This window comes from Carassius auratus, chromosome 23, assembly GCF_003368295.1.
Source record: "Carassius auratus strain Wakin chromosome 23, ASM336829v1, whole genome shotgun sequence".
NCBI classification, from domain to species: domain Eukaryota; kingdom Metazoa; phylum Chordata; class Actinopteri; order Cypriniformes; family Cyprinidae; genus Carassius; species Carassius auratus.
The window spans coordinates 6,249,845-6,266,335 of NC_039265.1; the positions used below are offsets into that span (position 1 = coordinate 6,249,845).

The 16,491-nt window shown below is 35.4% G+C and overlaps 2 protein-coding genes across 5 annotated transcripts in view; one reads left to right on the plus strand and one right to left on the minus strand.

The window, feature by feature from the left end:
- Positions 1-1,130: 1,130 nt before the first annotated feature.
- zgc:171775 (STKc_p38 domain-containing protein) lies at positions 1,131-7,024 on the minus strand. Its single transcript, XM_026199447.1, has 12 exons — positions 6,783-7,024; positions 5,369-5,498; positions 4,267-4,325; positions 3,880-3,991; positions 3,707-3,736; positions 3,380-3,427; positions 3,135-3,249; positions 2,832-2,903; positions 2,676-2,755; positions 2,504-2,582; positions 1,600-1,773; positions 1,131-1,492 (listed from the first exon to the last, which is right to left on the minus strand). The coding sequence occupies exons 1-12, from the start codon at positions 6,899-6,901 to the stop codon at positions 1,431-1,433; spliced, it is 1,080 nt and encodes a 359-aa protein (XP_026055232.1). The 5' UTR covers positions 6,902-7,024; the 3' UTR covers positions 1,131-1,430.
- Positions 7,025-11,152: 4,128 nt separating this feature from the next.
- The window catches only part of LOC113041114 (plexin-B1), a 74,367-nt gene continuing 69,028 nt past the window's right edge, over positions 11,153-16,491 (plus strand). For 3 of the 4 annotated variants that reach the window (XM_026199449.1, XM_026199448.1, XM_026199450.1), the window contains exon 1: positions 11,153-11,510. The gene's annotated coding sequence lies outside the window, so the exon portion shown is untranslated. The remainder of the gene's footprint in view (positions 11,511-16,491) is intronic. The other variant, XM_026199451.1, reaches the window with a different exon arrangement.

The window sequence follows — 16,491 nt, forward strand, 5'->3', positions numbered from 1 at the left end:
TCCTGATAATCTTAACCAATATTACGAATACACACAAGCAAACATAATATTCATATTGAAATCAAATTAGCTAACATCCATTTAACATGGATCACAACTAGCAAAAAATACCAGAAGATTAAAAAAATGTACCAAGGTAATAATACCACAGTATTCTTTAAAGTTTGTTGATTTTTGTAACTGACAAACTTGTAAGACTAGTAATTATTAATTAAATTAATTTAGAATAACCATAAAATAACATTACATTTGGGGAAACTGACAAAGTAAATATTTGACTCTGGGGAAACAAATGTAAAAAAGGTTCAAAACTCGTGCTGTTCCACCACTGTTATGAATATTAGCAGCGTTGTTAGGATATTGGTGAGGGAAAAATACTCACTTATTCTTATGATGTTCTCCTCGAGATTTAGAAAGGGCAACAGGTGCAAGGCACTGGCTAAAACATGAGAGTAACAAAACTATTCGGAGACTTAAATAACGCTGCTAAATGTGAAAGTGAAAAAAAAAAGTTTAATGTACACTACACATTAAACGTGTTGGCTAAACAAACGAATAGGCCTACTACCCAACCACTATTAAAACGCGTTCCCACCGGACTTAAAAACTACACCTGCACAGGCAGTGCCAAAATATCGGGTTACAGCAGGCAAACTGAGCTTCCATTCAGTGAGGGTTTAGCTGGCAGGTCAGTGAGCATTACTCATTCTCCTTAAAGCACAATTCTGTTGTTGTTTAAGTTGATGAACCTGATAGCAAGTGTCCTGTGAGAGATACCAACCTCTGTCGAAAGCAGGTGATTGATTTATCAGAGTGAAGATCTGACAGAGATTTATCAGAGTGAAGATCTGACAGAGCAGGCCAAAAACCAATACAAGGTCCGATTTTGGGGTACACTGTCAACCAGCAGATCCAAATATATTCCTTAATATATTCCTTTAATGGTGCAGTCAGGAAACTTCAAAGCAAGTTTGAACGGAGATTAGGTAGCCCATACCTACCAAATACCGCCCCCTAACGCTAAATTAATAATGATTAATAACTGATACCCAATGGTTTGATTATATAAATAATCTAAAAGTTAATATTAAACGTCAATATAATAAATATAATAATTAAGGACAAAGATATCCACAAAAAAAAAAAAAAAATCTTTTATTTTTTTACACTGTATCTTTCCTCATTAACTTACAAATCTTGAGTTCTTAAAGTTCAGTAAAAACTGGTTTATACACTTAGACATTGTCAATATCTATTTAGTTAATGTTTGATAACCAAAAAAAAAAGAGGATGATATCTATTGAACTGTGCTTGATAACAACAGGTTTTAAAGACATCTATCCAATAGCACTTGACAAAAAAAGCAAACAATAGTAGATCAGTGGCTTTGATACTTTGGAGTGCTGTTCTCTCGATATGAATATGAGATACTATGTTGCAGTCACTCTGGGGTTGTCTGGGTCAAATGTCATGATCTCCATGTGGATAAGACCTGTGAGACATGAAAAGGCAGAATAGTATTTAAAAAAAATTATGTCAAGATCAACATTACAATTTAGAAATGTTTCAGAGCATATGTGTGTATGTTTATGTTCTCACTCTTCCATTCGCTGACGGCCAGATCCAGACTCTCGAAGGAATCATCATATGCAGGAGACACAGGCTCGTTTTCAGGGTCATGGAACTCAGAAAGATATGGATGTGAAAGAGCATTTTTTGCCGTAAGTCTGGCCTCCGGGTCTAAAACCAGCATGCCTTCCAGTAGGTCGATGGCTGTACATGGAACACACATTAAATCAAGCTGAATTACAGTAAAGAATACATTTGATGGTAAAGCTTGTCAAGACAAAAAGCTTTACAAAGCCTTATTTGAGAGTTTAGAATACTATTAAATGCTTAAAGCTTTGTCAAGCAATAACAACATCATAGTAATATAGTAATATAGTAGCTAGTATGTAGTATTCTCCCACTAGATGGTGACATTTCCTCATTCAAAATCTATGCAAGGTCACAAAAATGCGTTTGTGACAAATGGGAATGTACTAAATGGGTGCCATCAGAAAGAGAGACTGAACAGCTGATATAAACATCACAGTGATCCACAAGTCTTCCCTCAGTTAATGTCTTGAGAAGTAAAACGCTCTGTTTTTTATAAGAAAAAATATAAAAAATGTAACCATTTTAAATGGACTGGACATATTTCTTCTTTTTTTTTTACTGGATAAAGCAATGGGAAGAGCACTTGTATTTTAGCCTTAAACAAAAAAAAGTAAAAACTGTCTTAATAAAAAACTGTCTTAATAATAGATTTTTGCTTCACGAGACGTTAACTGATGGACTGGAGTCATGTGGATTATTGTGATGTCTTAATCAACGGTTCGGGCGGCACCCATTCACTGCAGAGCAAGTGAAGGATTAATTTCTCCAAATCTGTTCCAGTGCAGAAACAAACTCCATCTTAGATGGCCTAAAGGTGAAATTGATTTGGAAGTTGTGGACATACCATTAGGATCCATACCCGAAAAGACCTCTTTGAAGGCCTTTTTCTTTTGTACAGGAAGTGAGCGGACATATGATTGAGCCTGCAAACACATCAAAACAATCATGGAAAATGGACTCAAGAATCACATGTTCCTAAAACAGAGAGTAAGAGTTGTCTGAGGGTATTTGCCTACATCTTTGCTTTGCATTTTCTGAATAAGCGTTGAGCTTGGTGTGCCTGTCAAGTTGAGGATCTTCTTCAGCTGGTCAATACCTGAACGTAGCGTTAAAGAACAGGCACTCCTTTGGTCAACAGATATATGTAAAAAGCGAGTTAATAGAAAGGATACTGTCACTTCCTGGGAAAAGCACCTCTCCTGTTATCATCTCGGCCAGGATGCAGCCAGCAGACCAAACATCAACTGAGAACAGAAGAACACGACTGAGTGACAAAAGAATAGATACAACAGAACAGAATATGACCCATCCACAAAACACACAATATATATATATATATATATATATATATATATATATATATATATATATATATATATATATATATATATATATATATATATATATATATAAAATAGGGTCAACCTCTTACTTTTTAAATCACCTTGTACACAGTGTGTTGGGTCAAAGGTCACCTGTTTGAGTATAATGCATCCAGTTGAAAATGACTTCAGGGGCTCTGTACCAGCGAGTCACCACATAACCCGTCATCTCCGTTTCAGCGTGCCTCGCCAACCCAAAGTCCAGGATCTTACAAAGAGTGTCAGAAAGCAGGCCACATAGCAAATGACAAAAAAGTTTCAGAAGTGAAATTCATAAATTCATGTCAGATTATTTTGCTGGTCATTGATTCTATCATCATTTACTTTAACTTTGTTACCTTTAATTCGCAGTTTTCGTCCACTGCAAGGTTACCAGGCTTAAGATCCTGAAGTAAGACATCAGTGATCTCTGTCATTTCATCATGTATATCAATATAATATATGGGATATTCCAATAGGGCTATTAATCAGACTTTGGCCATATTGTGAATTAACATTTATTCACATTTTTAAAAACAGAAAAGGAAACATCATGGCCTGCATTTGTAGCAATCTCATTAATAAGTTCATTATACTTATTGTGTTCACATAATATTGAAAAACACTTCTGCTGCATTTGAACATAAACACTAGTATGTACATACTGTAAGATTTATTGTACATACCCGATGTATGATCCCAGCAGAATGGATGTACTAAGGAAACAAGTTTCAGTTACTATTTAGATGCAATTTCATTCAATATTCAATATCATCAATAAGTGGTATTCAAGGAACATAGTGTATGAGAGCTATCTAGAAGAAGACTGAAAGTGGCAATGAACAGAATGAAGGCAGACCTTGAGTCCTCGCAGTATCTGATAGAACAGGTATGTGATGACTTTGTTGGTTAACTGTTTCCTCTTCATTATGTGTCCAAGATCCTGAGCAACAAATGGCATCACCAAATAGCTGGGAAAAAGCATTAGTAAACGTAAGCATTTCAATAATGTTGACGTTTGAATTTTTCAATGTGTATTTCTATTTAAATCTCTGAAACTGAGATTTAAAAAAATATCTTAACATTTAAAAATCAACAAAATGGTCAAATATAATAATAAAACTATGCATAGAGCACATAGTCTCAGTCACACACATCTATGCATGCATGCCCTGCATCCTTAAGCCTGTCATGACAAGCGTAAGATTTTTGCACAGGAATGTATTCTGTTCATCTTGACACTCACAAAGTATCAAATTTCTCCAGTGTGGAATCAGGGGTGAAGACATTGAGGAGGCAGATAACCTACAAGAAGAAAAATATATTTGAATTCAGGGTTGGTCTGTGCATCACAAAGATTTGTTCAATTTCCTTTCACAGTTATTCAGTTTATGCCAAATATGCAAGAATGGCACGTATAGTTTGTTCAGTTTCTTAATCTTTCTTGCATTTTAGGGAGTACATGGTGGTTCATAGAACTGGGGTTTAGAGTTGTCAGTGTTAGCAAACTGACTAGGCAACAGAGCCACTGGCCAAAAGTGCAAAAAGAAATCTTACCCTAAAGCCATATTTCTTTGCTATTTGTTTCTTGGCTGTTGCTTAAAAAGTCATTAAAGCAAACTTTGCCCTGGAAAATCCATTGCTGCTAAAAATAATTATGAATTTGAAATGCCTGTGACTTACAGTAACTGGGCTTGGATTTGAAAAGAGGATTGCATTAATTATTCTTGATCCTTGTGCTATTCAACCTGAAGTCCATATTAAATGAGTACCAGCGTGAGGTCAGGTATAATGTTTACTTAACACAGAAACAGGTTTGAGAAGATGAAGGGGGGCTTTCACAAAAATAGTACCATAAAATGTTTTCTTTCTCTTTCCATTGACAGAAGCATATATATAAATAAAGCTCTGGTCTAAATGATAAATGAAAGTTGATAAATGTGACCCTGGACCTTAAGTCTTAAGTGGGTTGGGTATATTTCTAGCAATAGCCAAAAAAAAAAAAAAAAAAACCTTTTATGGGTCAAAATTATTGAGGCAATTTTCTCAGTATTTAGAAATTAATTTTTTTGCACCCTCAGATTCCAGATTTTCAAATAGTTGTATCTCAGCCAAATATTGTCTGATCATAATAAACCATACATCAAAGTAAAGCTGATTTATTCAGCTTTATTTAGTTGTATAAATCTCAATGTTAAACATTTTTCAATTTAAGACTGGTTTTGTGATCCTTGGTCACAAATTATAAGTCTGTCAAGAAGACATAAACATACAATACAAAACAATAATACAGAAACAATATTCGATGAAAAGTCTGAGTGTCTTCATCTTGGGAATTGGAGACTTACATTGTCGTGCTGGATGTGACGGAGCAGCCGCAGTTCTCTGTAGGCTCGTTTAGCATGGATCAGAGACTGGAATGGTCTGTATAGTTTTTTAATGGCCACCTTTTCCTTTGTCTTCTGGTCAGTTGCAGAACTGCACACAAGTAATCATTAGAAACTTACTCACATACTCTGTTAACATGAAATTAGTTTCACAGATAACAGAGAGATGGCATGCAAATATCATATAGCTAAACAATAAAATCTGTATTCATTCGATATCATTATCATACAGGATTCAAGAACAAGAGTTTTGATATACAGTAAAGAAATGTTACAGAACTTACAGTTAAAATTCCCTTTTCTGACTCATTTAATTTTTCTCTGGTGTTATCACAAATTATGTCCATTTTATAGGTACATTTTAGAGCATGCATACTTTTTTTTCCAATGTAGCATTTAAGGAGACAATTACATCAAAGAGGACTTTTATACTGGACAGCTTTTAGCTGTACCCCATTACAGAGAACAAAATGTGTGAACTGAAAATGATAGAAAACGTCAGAAAAAAAGAGCTATTTAACATTGCATAACATGCTTAAAGGATCAAGGCCATGATTTGTTCAAATGTGGGTCAAATTTGACCTGTAGAGTCTGAAAAAAAAACTTTTTTTTATATTAAAAGCACCTGCTTTTATTGTGTTTGTTTAAACACATTATAATATAATTCCAATACCAAAACAAATGTAGCATCTTCTTTACATACAAAGGGTAACATATAAAAACATAACCAGCAAAACAAAACCCCTTTCAATTTATTTGTACGGAAATCCATTACCAGAAGGCATTTATCTAAAAGACTTTGCTCATGACAGAGGAACACTATTGATTGAGACATTGTCTGTATTTTGGGGGAATGTTGGTGTTATCTGCAAACGTGCTGAAACCTGCCCATCAGGTATGTGAGTTCACATTTGTTTATTTCACCCAATCCTCGCTCAGTCTCAGATCTATGTCACAGATGCATATAGCATATCATACGTTGCTGATGTTACATGTGCATAATAAACACAAGTTACAGTAAAATGTATCACTGGGTTTTTAGTAAAAAAAAAAAAACGAATACATTAAGCAAATTCAATACATAGAATTAAGACATCTATACCACTGTTAAAAAGTAGTGAAACAATAAATTAAATAGAATTTAAAACATAAATAAGCTTTATTCTGCCACTGCATTTTCCAAATATATCCCATAATCTGGCACATAGCATAACAATCCCATTTACTATATCCTGCCAACGTCCTTAACATTTATATCTCAGTCTCTTTTAACATATTCGCAATACACCATATGTATGCACAACATAAACCAGCATAAACCATTAACAGATGTCATTCTCTGTCTACATATAATAATTCACCATAACACCCTTACCACACTGTCCCATAGGCTCCAGAGCCAACGGGCTTGAGTGAGGTGTAGCGGTCAGGAACGTCCCATGTAGTTTTCTGGACGTCCAGTCTGTGGAATCCCGCTTTCAGAGGTGAAGCCATGAGCACGTCCACCTTACTCTGCGTGTCCACTTCCGTCAAAGCGCACTGCTCGACCCTCGGATTGTTCACAGGGACCCAGGTGAGCGCCAGTCAGGCGCGCGAGGACACGCCCACCTCCACGCACCTTCACCGTCACGTGATTTAGGTGAGGGTCCCTCTTCCCTGTTCATCCAAAATAACAACAGTTATGTTTTTTAACAGTTGCTATTTGTCTTTGGCGCTGAGTAGTGCACAGCTGACAAGTCTGTCCTTGCTCCTCAACAAAAACAACAAGTTTTGTTGAACTTCCAGGAAGTTGAAGATTTTATTGACTTCTAGCCTACCATAAAAATTAAATAAACAAAACATCAGGAAGAATTTGAAAGCTGTTTGAGAGAGATCCTATTTCATTCTTTTTTTTTCATAAACGTAGTAACCATTATGTTGGTAAAAACGATAGCAAATAATAAATAAATATATTAATAATATATATATATTCTGCATTTTCTGATATATTATTATTTGTGGAGGTTTTAAAAACAATTTTATAATATATAAAAACATAGCTGAGTTGTTACACTTTTTACTTCCATATTTCTTTATTTACTGTTACAGTGGGGCAGTGGGGCACGCTCTATGTGATAAGTTGTCAGAATGCAGCCTCCCATTAAACATCTGTTATAGACAAAATGCATATCGTTTTATGCAAATATACACTGCCATTAAAGGTTAGAGGTCAGATTTTTATATCTATTTTTGAAGGAATTAATAAAGAAATTAATATTTAATTTAGCAAGGATGTATTAAATTGATGGAAATTGACAGTAAAGACTTACAGTTGTTAACATCCATGTCAAATAAATTAAGTTCTGAACTTGCTATGCATTAAAGAATCCTTAATACTACAAAAATACTTCAAGGTTATACAAAAATGTATTTTAAACTAAAATGACAAATATATATATATACATATATATATATATATATATATATATATATATATATATATATATATATATATATATATATATATATATATATATATATATATATATATATATATATATATATATACTGTTTTCAGCATTGATGATAATAAATGTGCCTTCATCTTAAAATCGGACTGATTTCTGAGGGATCATGAGACACTGAAGACTGGAGTAATGATGCTGACAATTCAGCTTTGCATCAGAGGACTAAATTATACTTTAAAACATATTTAAATAGAAAACAGTTTTTATAGCTTGTAATAATATTTTCAGTTATTACTGTTTTATTTTTTTACAGTCTCAAACAAAACTGAATATAGATTTGATATCACTAACCTCGCAAACTTTGATCTTCAAAAACTATTCTCTTGCATATCAGTAAACTCAACTTTGATTCCAGACGGACTGATAAAAAATGCTTTTACTCTCTGACAACAATCAGATTAGAGCTTATAACATCAAAAAGCGTTTTCCGGTTTGTGTGCATTGTTATGGATCAGACAGTTAGTACATTGACTGTGGGGGGATTCTGTGACATTTGTGGATGAGTAATGTATGACATCCAGCATAACCATCGAGCACAGTGTGAGCAAGTGAGCAGAAGAAAAGACATGAAGAGATGACACTGATTTCTGTCATAGTTTGCATGGATAATTCCCACATAGGCCTACGCTGACATTGCTGCAGAAAATATGATTCATTGTTATTTGTCAGAGGGTCATGAGGCTCTGGGAAATGTTAGTATGAGCTGCATGTACACACACACACACACACACACACAAAAAGTGCATTAAATGGATAGTTCACCACCAAATTATTTTAATTATATTGTCATTTACATGCCTAAATGTCATTCCAAACCTGCAAAACAGAAAAGAAGACACTGGATCGAAATGACTTTCACTGTATGGATAATAAATCAATAAAAACATACATACGCATTTGACAAGATCTAATGTTTGTCAGACAGCATTTGTCAAGTAAGGATTGGTCAGAAAGGTTTTTAAGGCAGGATTCAGCAAAAGGTTTCATTCAGAGGTGGTTGAGTTACATGTGTTTTCCACACACAGGTGTCACATCAAATAGAGACAGTGTTTGCAGATTCCACTTCTTTTGGCTTTGGTGTGTAAGAAAACACTGGACTGCAGAGGAATAAATAGACACTCTCACAGGAGGTCAAAGGTCAGTCAGATCCTCAAGGCAGAAAACTTTCAGTTCAAACACAAAAAAATAAAAAAAATAAAAAAATTATATATATATGTGTGTGTGTGTGTGTTACCTGTTTTGTGTTTCATAAAGTTATTTACAATACACTAGCTTCCACTATTGTAACTTACATATGCCGTAAATTATTATAACAATGTAATGTAATGTAACAGTGTGTAGTCAACATCTGTTGCAAACTTCCCCATTAATGTAAAATATTTTTTTTCCTAGCCAAACTTAAGGAAAATGTAAACTTAAAAAAAAAAAGTTTTAGACTTTAATTTTCCTACTTAATTTCAATTACTTATCCAAGTCTTCCCTATGTAGTCTATATGTAGACTAAGAAATAGTGAATATCCTGCTGTTTAAAAATAGTTGATTGAATATTTTGACAACAGCGGCCTCTTCGGGTTGTAGGCAACATTCCAAGTCTTAGAGAAATTAATCCTTTCATATCTTTAGAATCAGAATCAGAATTAGCTTTTTTTTTGTTGTGTTTTTTTTAAGGTGCTCCTGATACATACAAACATACATGCATACATACACATCTGAAATGAGAAAAAAAAAATACATTTAGCAAGAAAAGAATGTAAAAGAATCGGATTTATTTATTAGGCGTTTTGACAGAGTGCTTTTGACCGTTTAATTCAGCTCAGTTCACTTTTTCCATCTTAACTAAATGCCATCTTAAGGAGGTTTGTAAAGAGCATATTGATGTGGGTGTGTATAAGAAAATCAGTCTTGGCTTGAGGTCTCTTTGTGTAATGTACTCAGAAAGGGTCCATAACTGCAACACACATATTCAAAATATACTCCGCTTCACTGTGATTTTCAAAGCAATGAAACCGTTCTGATATGGGCAAATAAACATGATGTGTTTGTGGAAAAGAGTAAGGCCTTGATGTGGGTTTACTTTGAAGGTGTGGAGGAGACTGCCCACGGGGCATTTGCAGGGGTGACAGGAGATTGGTGGTTTTTTATGATGCCCACTGTGAGGTGAAGAGGGATTGGTCACATGACGGTGATGCTGGATGAGAGGTGTGGCACGCTTGGGTGTGTTTTCATGAATGTGTTTGTGTGTTCTTTCTTTGGCTCACTGTGAACTCCCACCACACGGACACACCCACTCAAACAAACACCCACTCAACACACCCACCATCTGTGGGACCACTCTCTCTCTGTCTGTGGCACACATAGAAACACTGCTAAAGGTAGACTGTTTGAAACAATAAATCAGGATAAAAATGACATAATTTCCTAAATAAATCAACAGATTTAAAATATCCTGCTATTTATGTTTCTTTGCCTTTGCAATTTCACTCTTTGTTTGGCTTGATAGGGAGCCCAAACGTGACCTTTGACCCTGTCACCTTCTCTATAAAGCTGAAATTGAATGAGGCTTCCATAATGTGTTAAGATCTAAATTGGCAATGCTTTATGGTTTAAGTGAATGTGAAATAAACAACAATGACAGACAGACAGACAGACAGACAGATAGATAGATAGACAGATAGATAGATAGATAGATAGATAGATAGATAGATAGATAGATAGATAGATAGATAGATAGATAGATAGATAGATAGATAGAAAAAATCAGTCTTGATTTATTTATTATTTAGAATTCGTTTGCAGTCCTGGTTTATTTATTATTTATTATTCATTTTTCAAAGGTCTTTCAAAAGAAAATCATGGTCATCTGTGTTTAGGGGTTTAAGGTTTTTTTTATTGTTTTTGAAACTCTCTTCACACTTCACAGAACCAAAATTCACTGAATTAAGACAAGCAAACAAAACAAACAAACAAACAGGCAAATGCAGTCTTTTATCAAACAAAAGTTTTTTTTTTCTTTTAACAAATAAATAGTTTACATTTTTTACTTATTATGACAAACAAAAACGTTTTGTTTAGATGTTATGCTAACAAACAAATGTTTGTTTTTGTTGTTTTTAACAATCAATCCGCAGATAGGGAATCTTTGAAAGCGTTCAGATGAATAAAGATGGCTGTTTTTGTCTCTAGTGTATGGACTAGTTGATGTCTGAAGCCCAGCCCTCTTCCATCAGTGGCCGCCGGGTCGCACTCGCGGACAATAACACTACTGTGAACCGACGCTCACCTCCCGTTATCCCTCACCAAAGACACACAGAGCCGCGGATGAGAGGCAGAGTCTGCGCGGCTAAAAATACTCAGAGACACATTTCACTTACCTTACTAGTTTTTAGGAAATATTTTTTTATTTTTTTGCGTGGAGACAGACAGCGAGGGACAAACACACGTGTGTACCGGCGGGCAGCAGCGCTCCCGGTGAAGTTTACAGACTGAGAGTCTCTTCTCTCGCTCGCGCGGATTAATCGCGTTCAAATCACTGCGAGTCTCTGGGAGGCGAAGCGACGCGGTTCTGTGCCAAATAGAGTTCGACGCTTTAAATTCAGGTAAGGAAATAACAACGACGCTGTTTTGGGGTTTTGTACTTTATGTTAGTAAGTTATGAGTTAGCAGTAACGTTAGTGCACTTAACTTCTCTGGAAGCTATTGTTGCTGATGAATTAACCCAATGAAATGGCACAGATTAAACAAAGTTGCCAACACCGTTTTGCGGTATAATTGTGGATTTCACGTAAATGCTAACATTTGTGTATTCTAGATATATCTGATTATAACAACTCTATCAAAATGATGAAGAATGATGAGTAACTGTTAGTGTTACTGATCCTCTGTTTTGTCAGGTTGAGGTATAGTTGCTTTATTTAGCTCATTTATTCTCTGAGGCTGCAGCTGGAAAGATATTGTTTGGACTGTCATGTTTGAAAATTGAATGTTGTTTATGTTTATACTGGTATATATCGGATTACATTAAATGTAAAATTAAATCATTCATAGTAAATTAAATGATTCAGAGATTCGGGTTTAACATGAAACTGGCCACCATGATAAAATTGCTGTCAAGATAATTTTTTGGTAGATTAAAATGTTTTACACACACTCAAACATACAAAAGTAAAATTATATATGTATATATATATCCACTTATTAAAAGCTATTTTAATGAAGATAAGTATGTTTTATTTTACATGCTGAGAGCCACCCATTCATTCAATAGGTGCCGCCATGCTGACTTCACCTGACCAGCCATGCATAATACTACTATTACTAATATTTTTTCTTTATATAGGGCATTTGACTAGTACTTTACAAATCCTCTAAGTGACAGTGACTATGTAAAGTGTTTCCATGTAAAGCGGCAGCAGCTAATACATCTTAATACATCCAGGCCAGATGGTGACAGTGAACAAAAAGTTATTGAGTGCACTTTTAAAAGTAATTCTCTGATACATAAACTCCCTGTGCTTAATTGGATTAGTAGTGCTTTTACGTGCACTTTAAAGGGGTCATGACATGGATTTTTTTTTATTATTATGTTAATATGTTCTTTGAGGTTTACTTCTAAAGTTGAAAAACAAATTTGCACAAAAAACGAAACAAGTATATATATGTGAAAAATTGTTTTTTAGAGGGGTGTCTTTTAAGGCTTCTCAGTAATTGGCCACTGTTGTGATTGGCTAACCTCATTGCAATGGAACATTATCAATGCCCCCTCTCTATTGCATGTGTGTTTTGACAACATAATCAAAATAAGATGGTAATTTCAAGACAAAGCATTATTATATCCTTTACTCACAGTTTATGATACAGTTGCAGTCAGATATAGTACAGCCTCATATTTCAACCAGTGTTTCTTTGTGAACTCTCTGCGCCTCGATTACAAAACAACATGCCCCGACCAATCCTCTGACACGATCCGGGGTGCCATTAAAATAAACTGTCCACTTGTTCCTTATGCTGGGATCCTTCTGATTATCTGTACAAAGACGCAAACGAGCTGTTTGAAGAATAGACAAGATGTATCCTGTATCCAGTGTAGACAAGATAGCAGCAGTGATTGTAATTTTATATTTGCTCTTTGACAGTATGCTAAATATCAAGGCAAATTTGATGTCTCATGTCGTGACCCCTTTAAATGTTTGATTTCAGTTGGATTAAAGTAAAAATCCATCTTTTTAAAATGTGATGTGAATGCTTTGTTCTCACTGAAATCGGATCAGTCTGCTTTTCGTTAAGTCGGACTAACAGGCTTAGATATTACAATTCTAGCTCAGCTTCATCCAGCAGGATGAAAACTGTAGCTTTAATGCACAAAAACCTGCTATAGCTTGGTTTAAATGGTGATCAGAGAAGAAGGTGTGAGGTACAAGGGTTGTTAATGAGTGTGTATTTTAGGAGGTCATGAATCTGCCGGCCAGCATCTGTTGCCTCATGGTGCATTCTTCAACTGTGTGTGTGTGTTTCGTTGTGGCAGGAGATCTTTAGATGCTTTTTAACCATAATGCACTGCAGTTGACATTTTAGTGATCTGGTACATCTGCACTGTTTCATGCTTTAGCCAAGAAACACAAACAGCCTCATATTTATTGTGAAGTGTCATGATATCATAATATTTTCATATTGGAATGAGTTTAGATTATGCAGGGGAATTTTAAATAAGAGTCACTGGAGAACAAGATTTACTCTAATTCTATCCGTATATTTGTGTTGATTCATTTACCACAATTGATCAATTTGACGATGTTGTGTCTGACTGAAATCAGTCTGGTTTCTTGTGCAGGCAGACTAACAGATCTACACTGTAAGCATTTTCTTTGTTTGTTTTGCCAAAAATTCACAGTAGAAAATATGGTACAACTATAAAATATATTGTTTTAAGTATATTTTTAATGCTAATTTACCAACCTACTCGAAGTACCTTAAAGCCAAAATAACACAGAAGATAAAATAGAAACTGCATGATTAAACCAGTCTGATGAAAGTGGTCTGTCCAAACAAAATGACCAATACTTGTATATAAACAGTTCACAGGGTTATACAAAGAAAAAAAGACCATCAGGTTTTTTTTTTTTAATTGCAAACAGCTTGGCTGTAAACTTGGTTGTATCTTGATTTGTAGCTTTAGGAAACACATTGTAACGTGATTGTAACTGAGCATGTACATATTTAATGTGTGGCTGATGGCATCACCCCTCCCCCATCAGGAAAAAAAATGTGATGAGGAAGTTCAAATACTCCCACACTCTCACATCCAGCAAATGTCATTTTGTTGCCGGATCTCACAGAGGGATACGTTGTGGGAAAGACCATGATGGACTTTCATCAGACTGTCTCTTGCACTTTCCATACTCTGTAAAGGCTTTCTATCTTCATCCGTATTTGGCCAACAAATTAAACTTAAGTGCAGATTTTTCTCAGGTCAAAATTATGAAATGCAGTGTATTATTGAATAATATTTGACCCGTCCCTTATTTGGTTTCTCTATACCTACCCGTGGAGGAACACGTCACGGTTCAGTTTTATCTCCTTCATTATCTGCACAAAGATGTGAACGTCAAGCCAAAAATGTTGCGGTCTAAGTCAAAAATGCTTCTCTTGTTTCCATCTCTGGCTTTCTTGTATTAGCAGAAACCTTGCTCAAAGATGGCCATCTGCTCGCCGCTTTGTGGTTTCCTTCAGCACAATATCAGATTAACCCCTCACCTCATGTTCTATGTGAGTGTGGAGCAGAGCGGGACGGTTGTAGTGTGAAACCACGCGTCTGGAGGGTGTTGGCCAGGGTTAACAGGTGCTAGCAGACATAGATCCTGAAGCGTTGGCCTTCTTGTTTAAATGCCTAGCCTTAAATACTAGTCTCGGTGTTCTTGGTATGCAATTTAAAATTGTATTTTGTGATATTGATTGTGTCAGTTATATCACTGTGTCATCAAATTATATGTGTCACTGAGCGAAAGATTGCGTATAGTGCATTCTAGCTTTTGGTCTGTTGCTTCAACTTTGTTAATGCTCAGTTAAATAGTGGTGTGTGGTAGAATTTTTTATTTTTTAATGAGTGTGTATTTTAGGAGGGCGTGAATCTGCCTCTCATCATCTGTTGCTTTGTGGTAGATGAGCTTCAGATGATTTTTAACCTGAACTTGACATTTTAGTGATCTTGTACATCTGCACCATTTTATGATACGTCCAAGAAACACAAAGCAACCTCATAGTTATTTTACAGTGTTGTGAAATCATAATATGTTCATCTTGAAATGAGTTTAGATTATGCAGGGTTGTCTTATATAACTCCCCCAGATATGTGGATTTATTCTACTTCAGTTCGTACATGTTAATGGTTGCGTCGATTTGTTTGCGAAAGTCGTTCGGTTTGAACTAGATGACGTCAGGCTTTTCTTTACACGCAGAGACTTGTGTTTCTATACAAACACCAGGGATCATGAAACCCTGATATTTTTGGGAATTAAAAGTTGTGGTTTCCAGGCCAGGACAAGCCATAGAAATGACTGAATTCTTATAAAGGCATGTAAAAGCGTGAACATGAATTTAGCTAGTTATGTTCAGCTCTATAATATTTTAAAGCAATCCCTGTGACTAAACAATAACTGGGAAGTTATGGGAACTCATTTGTTAAAGCATGTGTAAAACCTGAAATAATCAGGCATCATCCTTTTCTAATACTCAGTTTTATTTCCTTACGTTGTTAAGCAAGTTTTTGGTCCATAGTGTTTCTGTCATTGTTTTTCTTTACCTGAGTTATGATTTATAAGCCCACACATAGAAGGTTACACACCCCAGAACTGTAAAATGGAAAGTAGATAAATAATATTTAGCGTTTACAAGGATGTGCTGGAATGACTCGAAAGAGCCTTGAACAAACTGAAAGAACATGATAAATCTTTCTAGAGACTAATGTCATGCCAGTGCTGCCATGGCAAGGTCAGCTTCCTCAAAGCTGTGGGTCATACCGCTAGTAATCTGAGGATGGGTTAGAAGATCAGATGCTCACTAATAAGTCTGGCAAACAGATGAAAGCTTTAAAAGAGTTTTGAAATTGATTTGCTCTTTTTATTGTTGTAGTTCAGGTCAGCATGACCCACTGTATTCCAGCACAGAGCAGCTCTTAAAACCTTTATAGGTGTATTATGACCACCATTATTATTTTAAAAGCCAAGCTGCTTTATGGCTTAATGTGATAATCAAACTGCAAAGCATGTGATTTAATTAAAGATATGTGCTGCATTTTCAGAGTAAAGTGTGGCACTGTTTACACACAAGCAGCTCACGATCCAGTGTTTTCAGTGTCTCTTTTAATGGTAAATGCCGCTTAACCCTTTGACGCGTACGATCACACCTTTTTGATCAGTCTTGGCTGGTCCCTGAAGCGTACGATCACACCAGTGTGATTATAACTTTCAGTGTGTCACATGATCAACTGCTGAATTTAAATCCACTTTCGTGCTTTGATTGGCACAAAGCCAGATCGGACGAGCTGATGCTTGTCATATTGTCACAAATATTCAGTATTTTCAA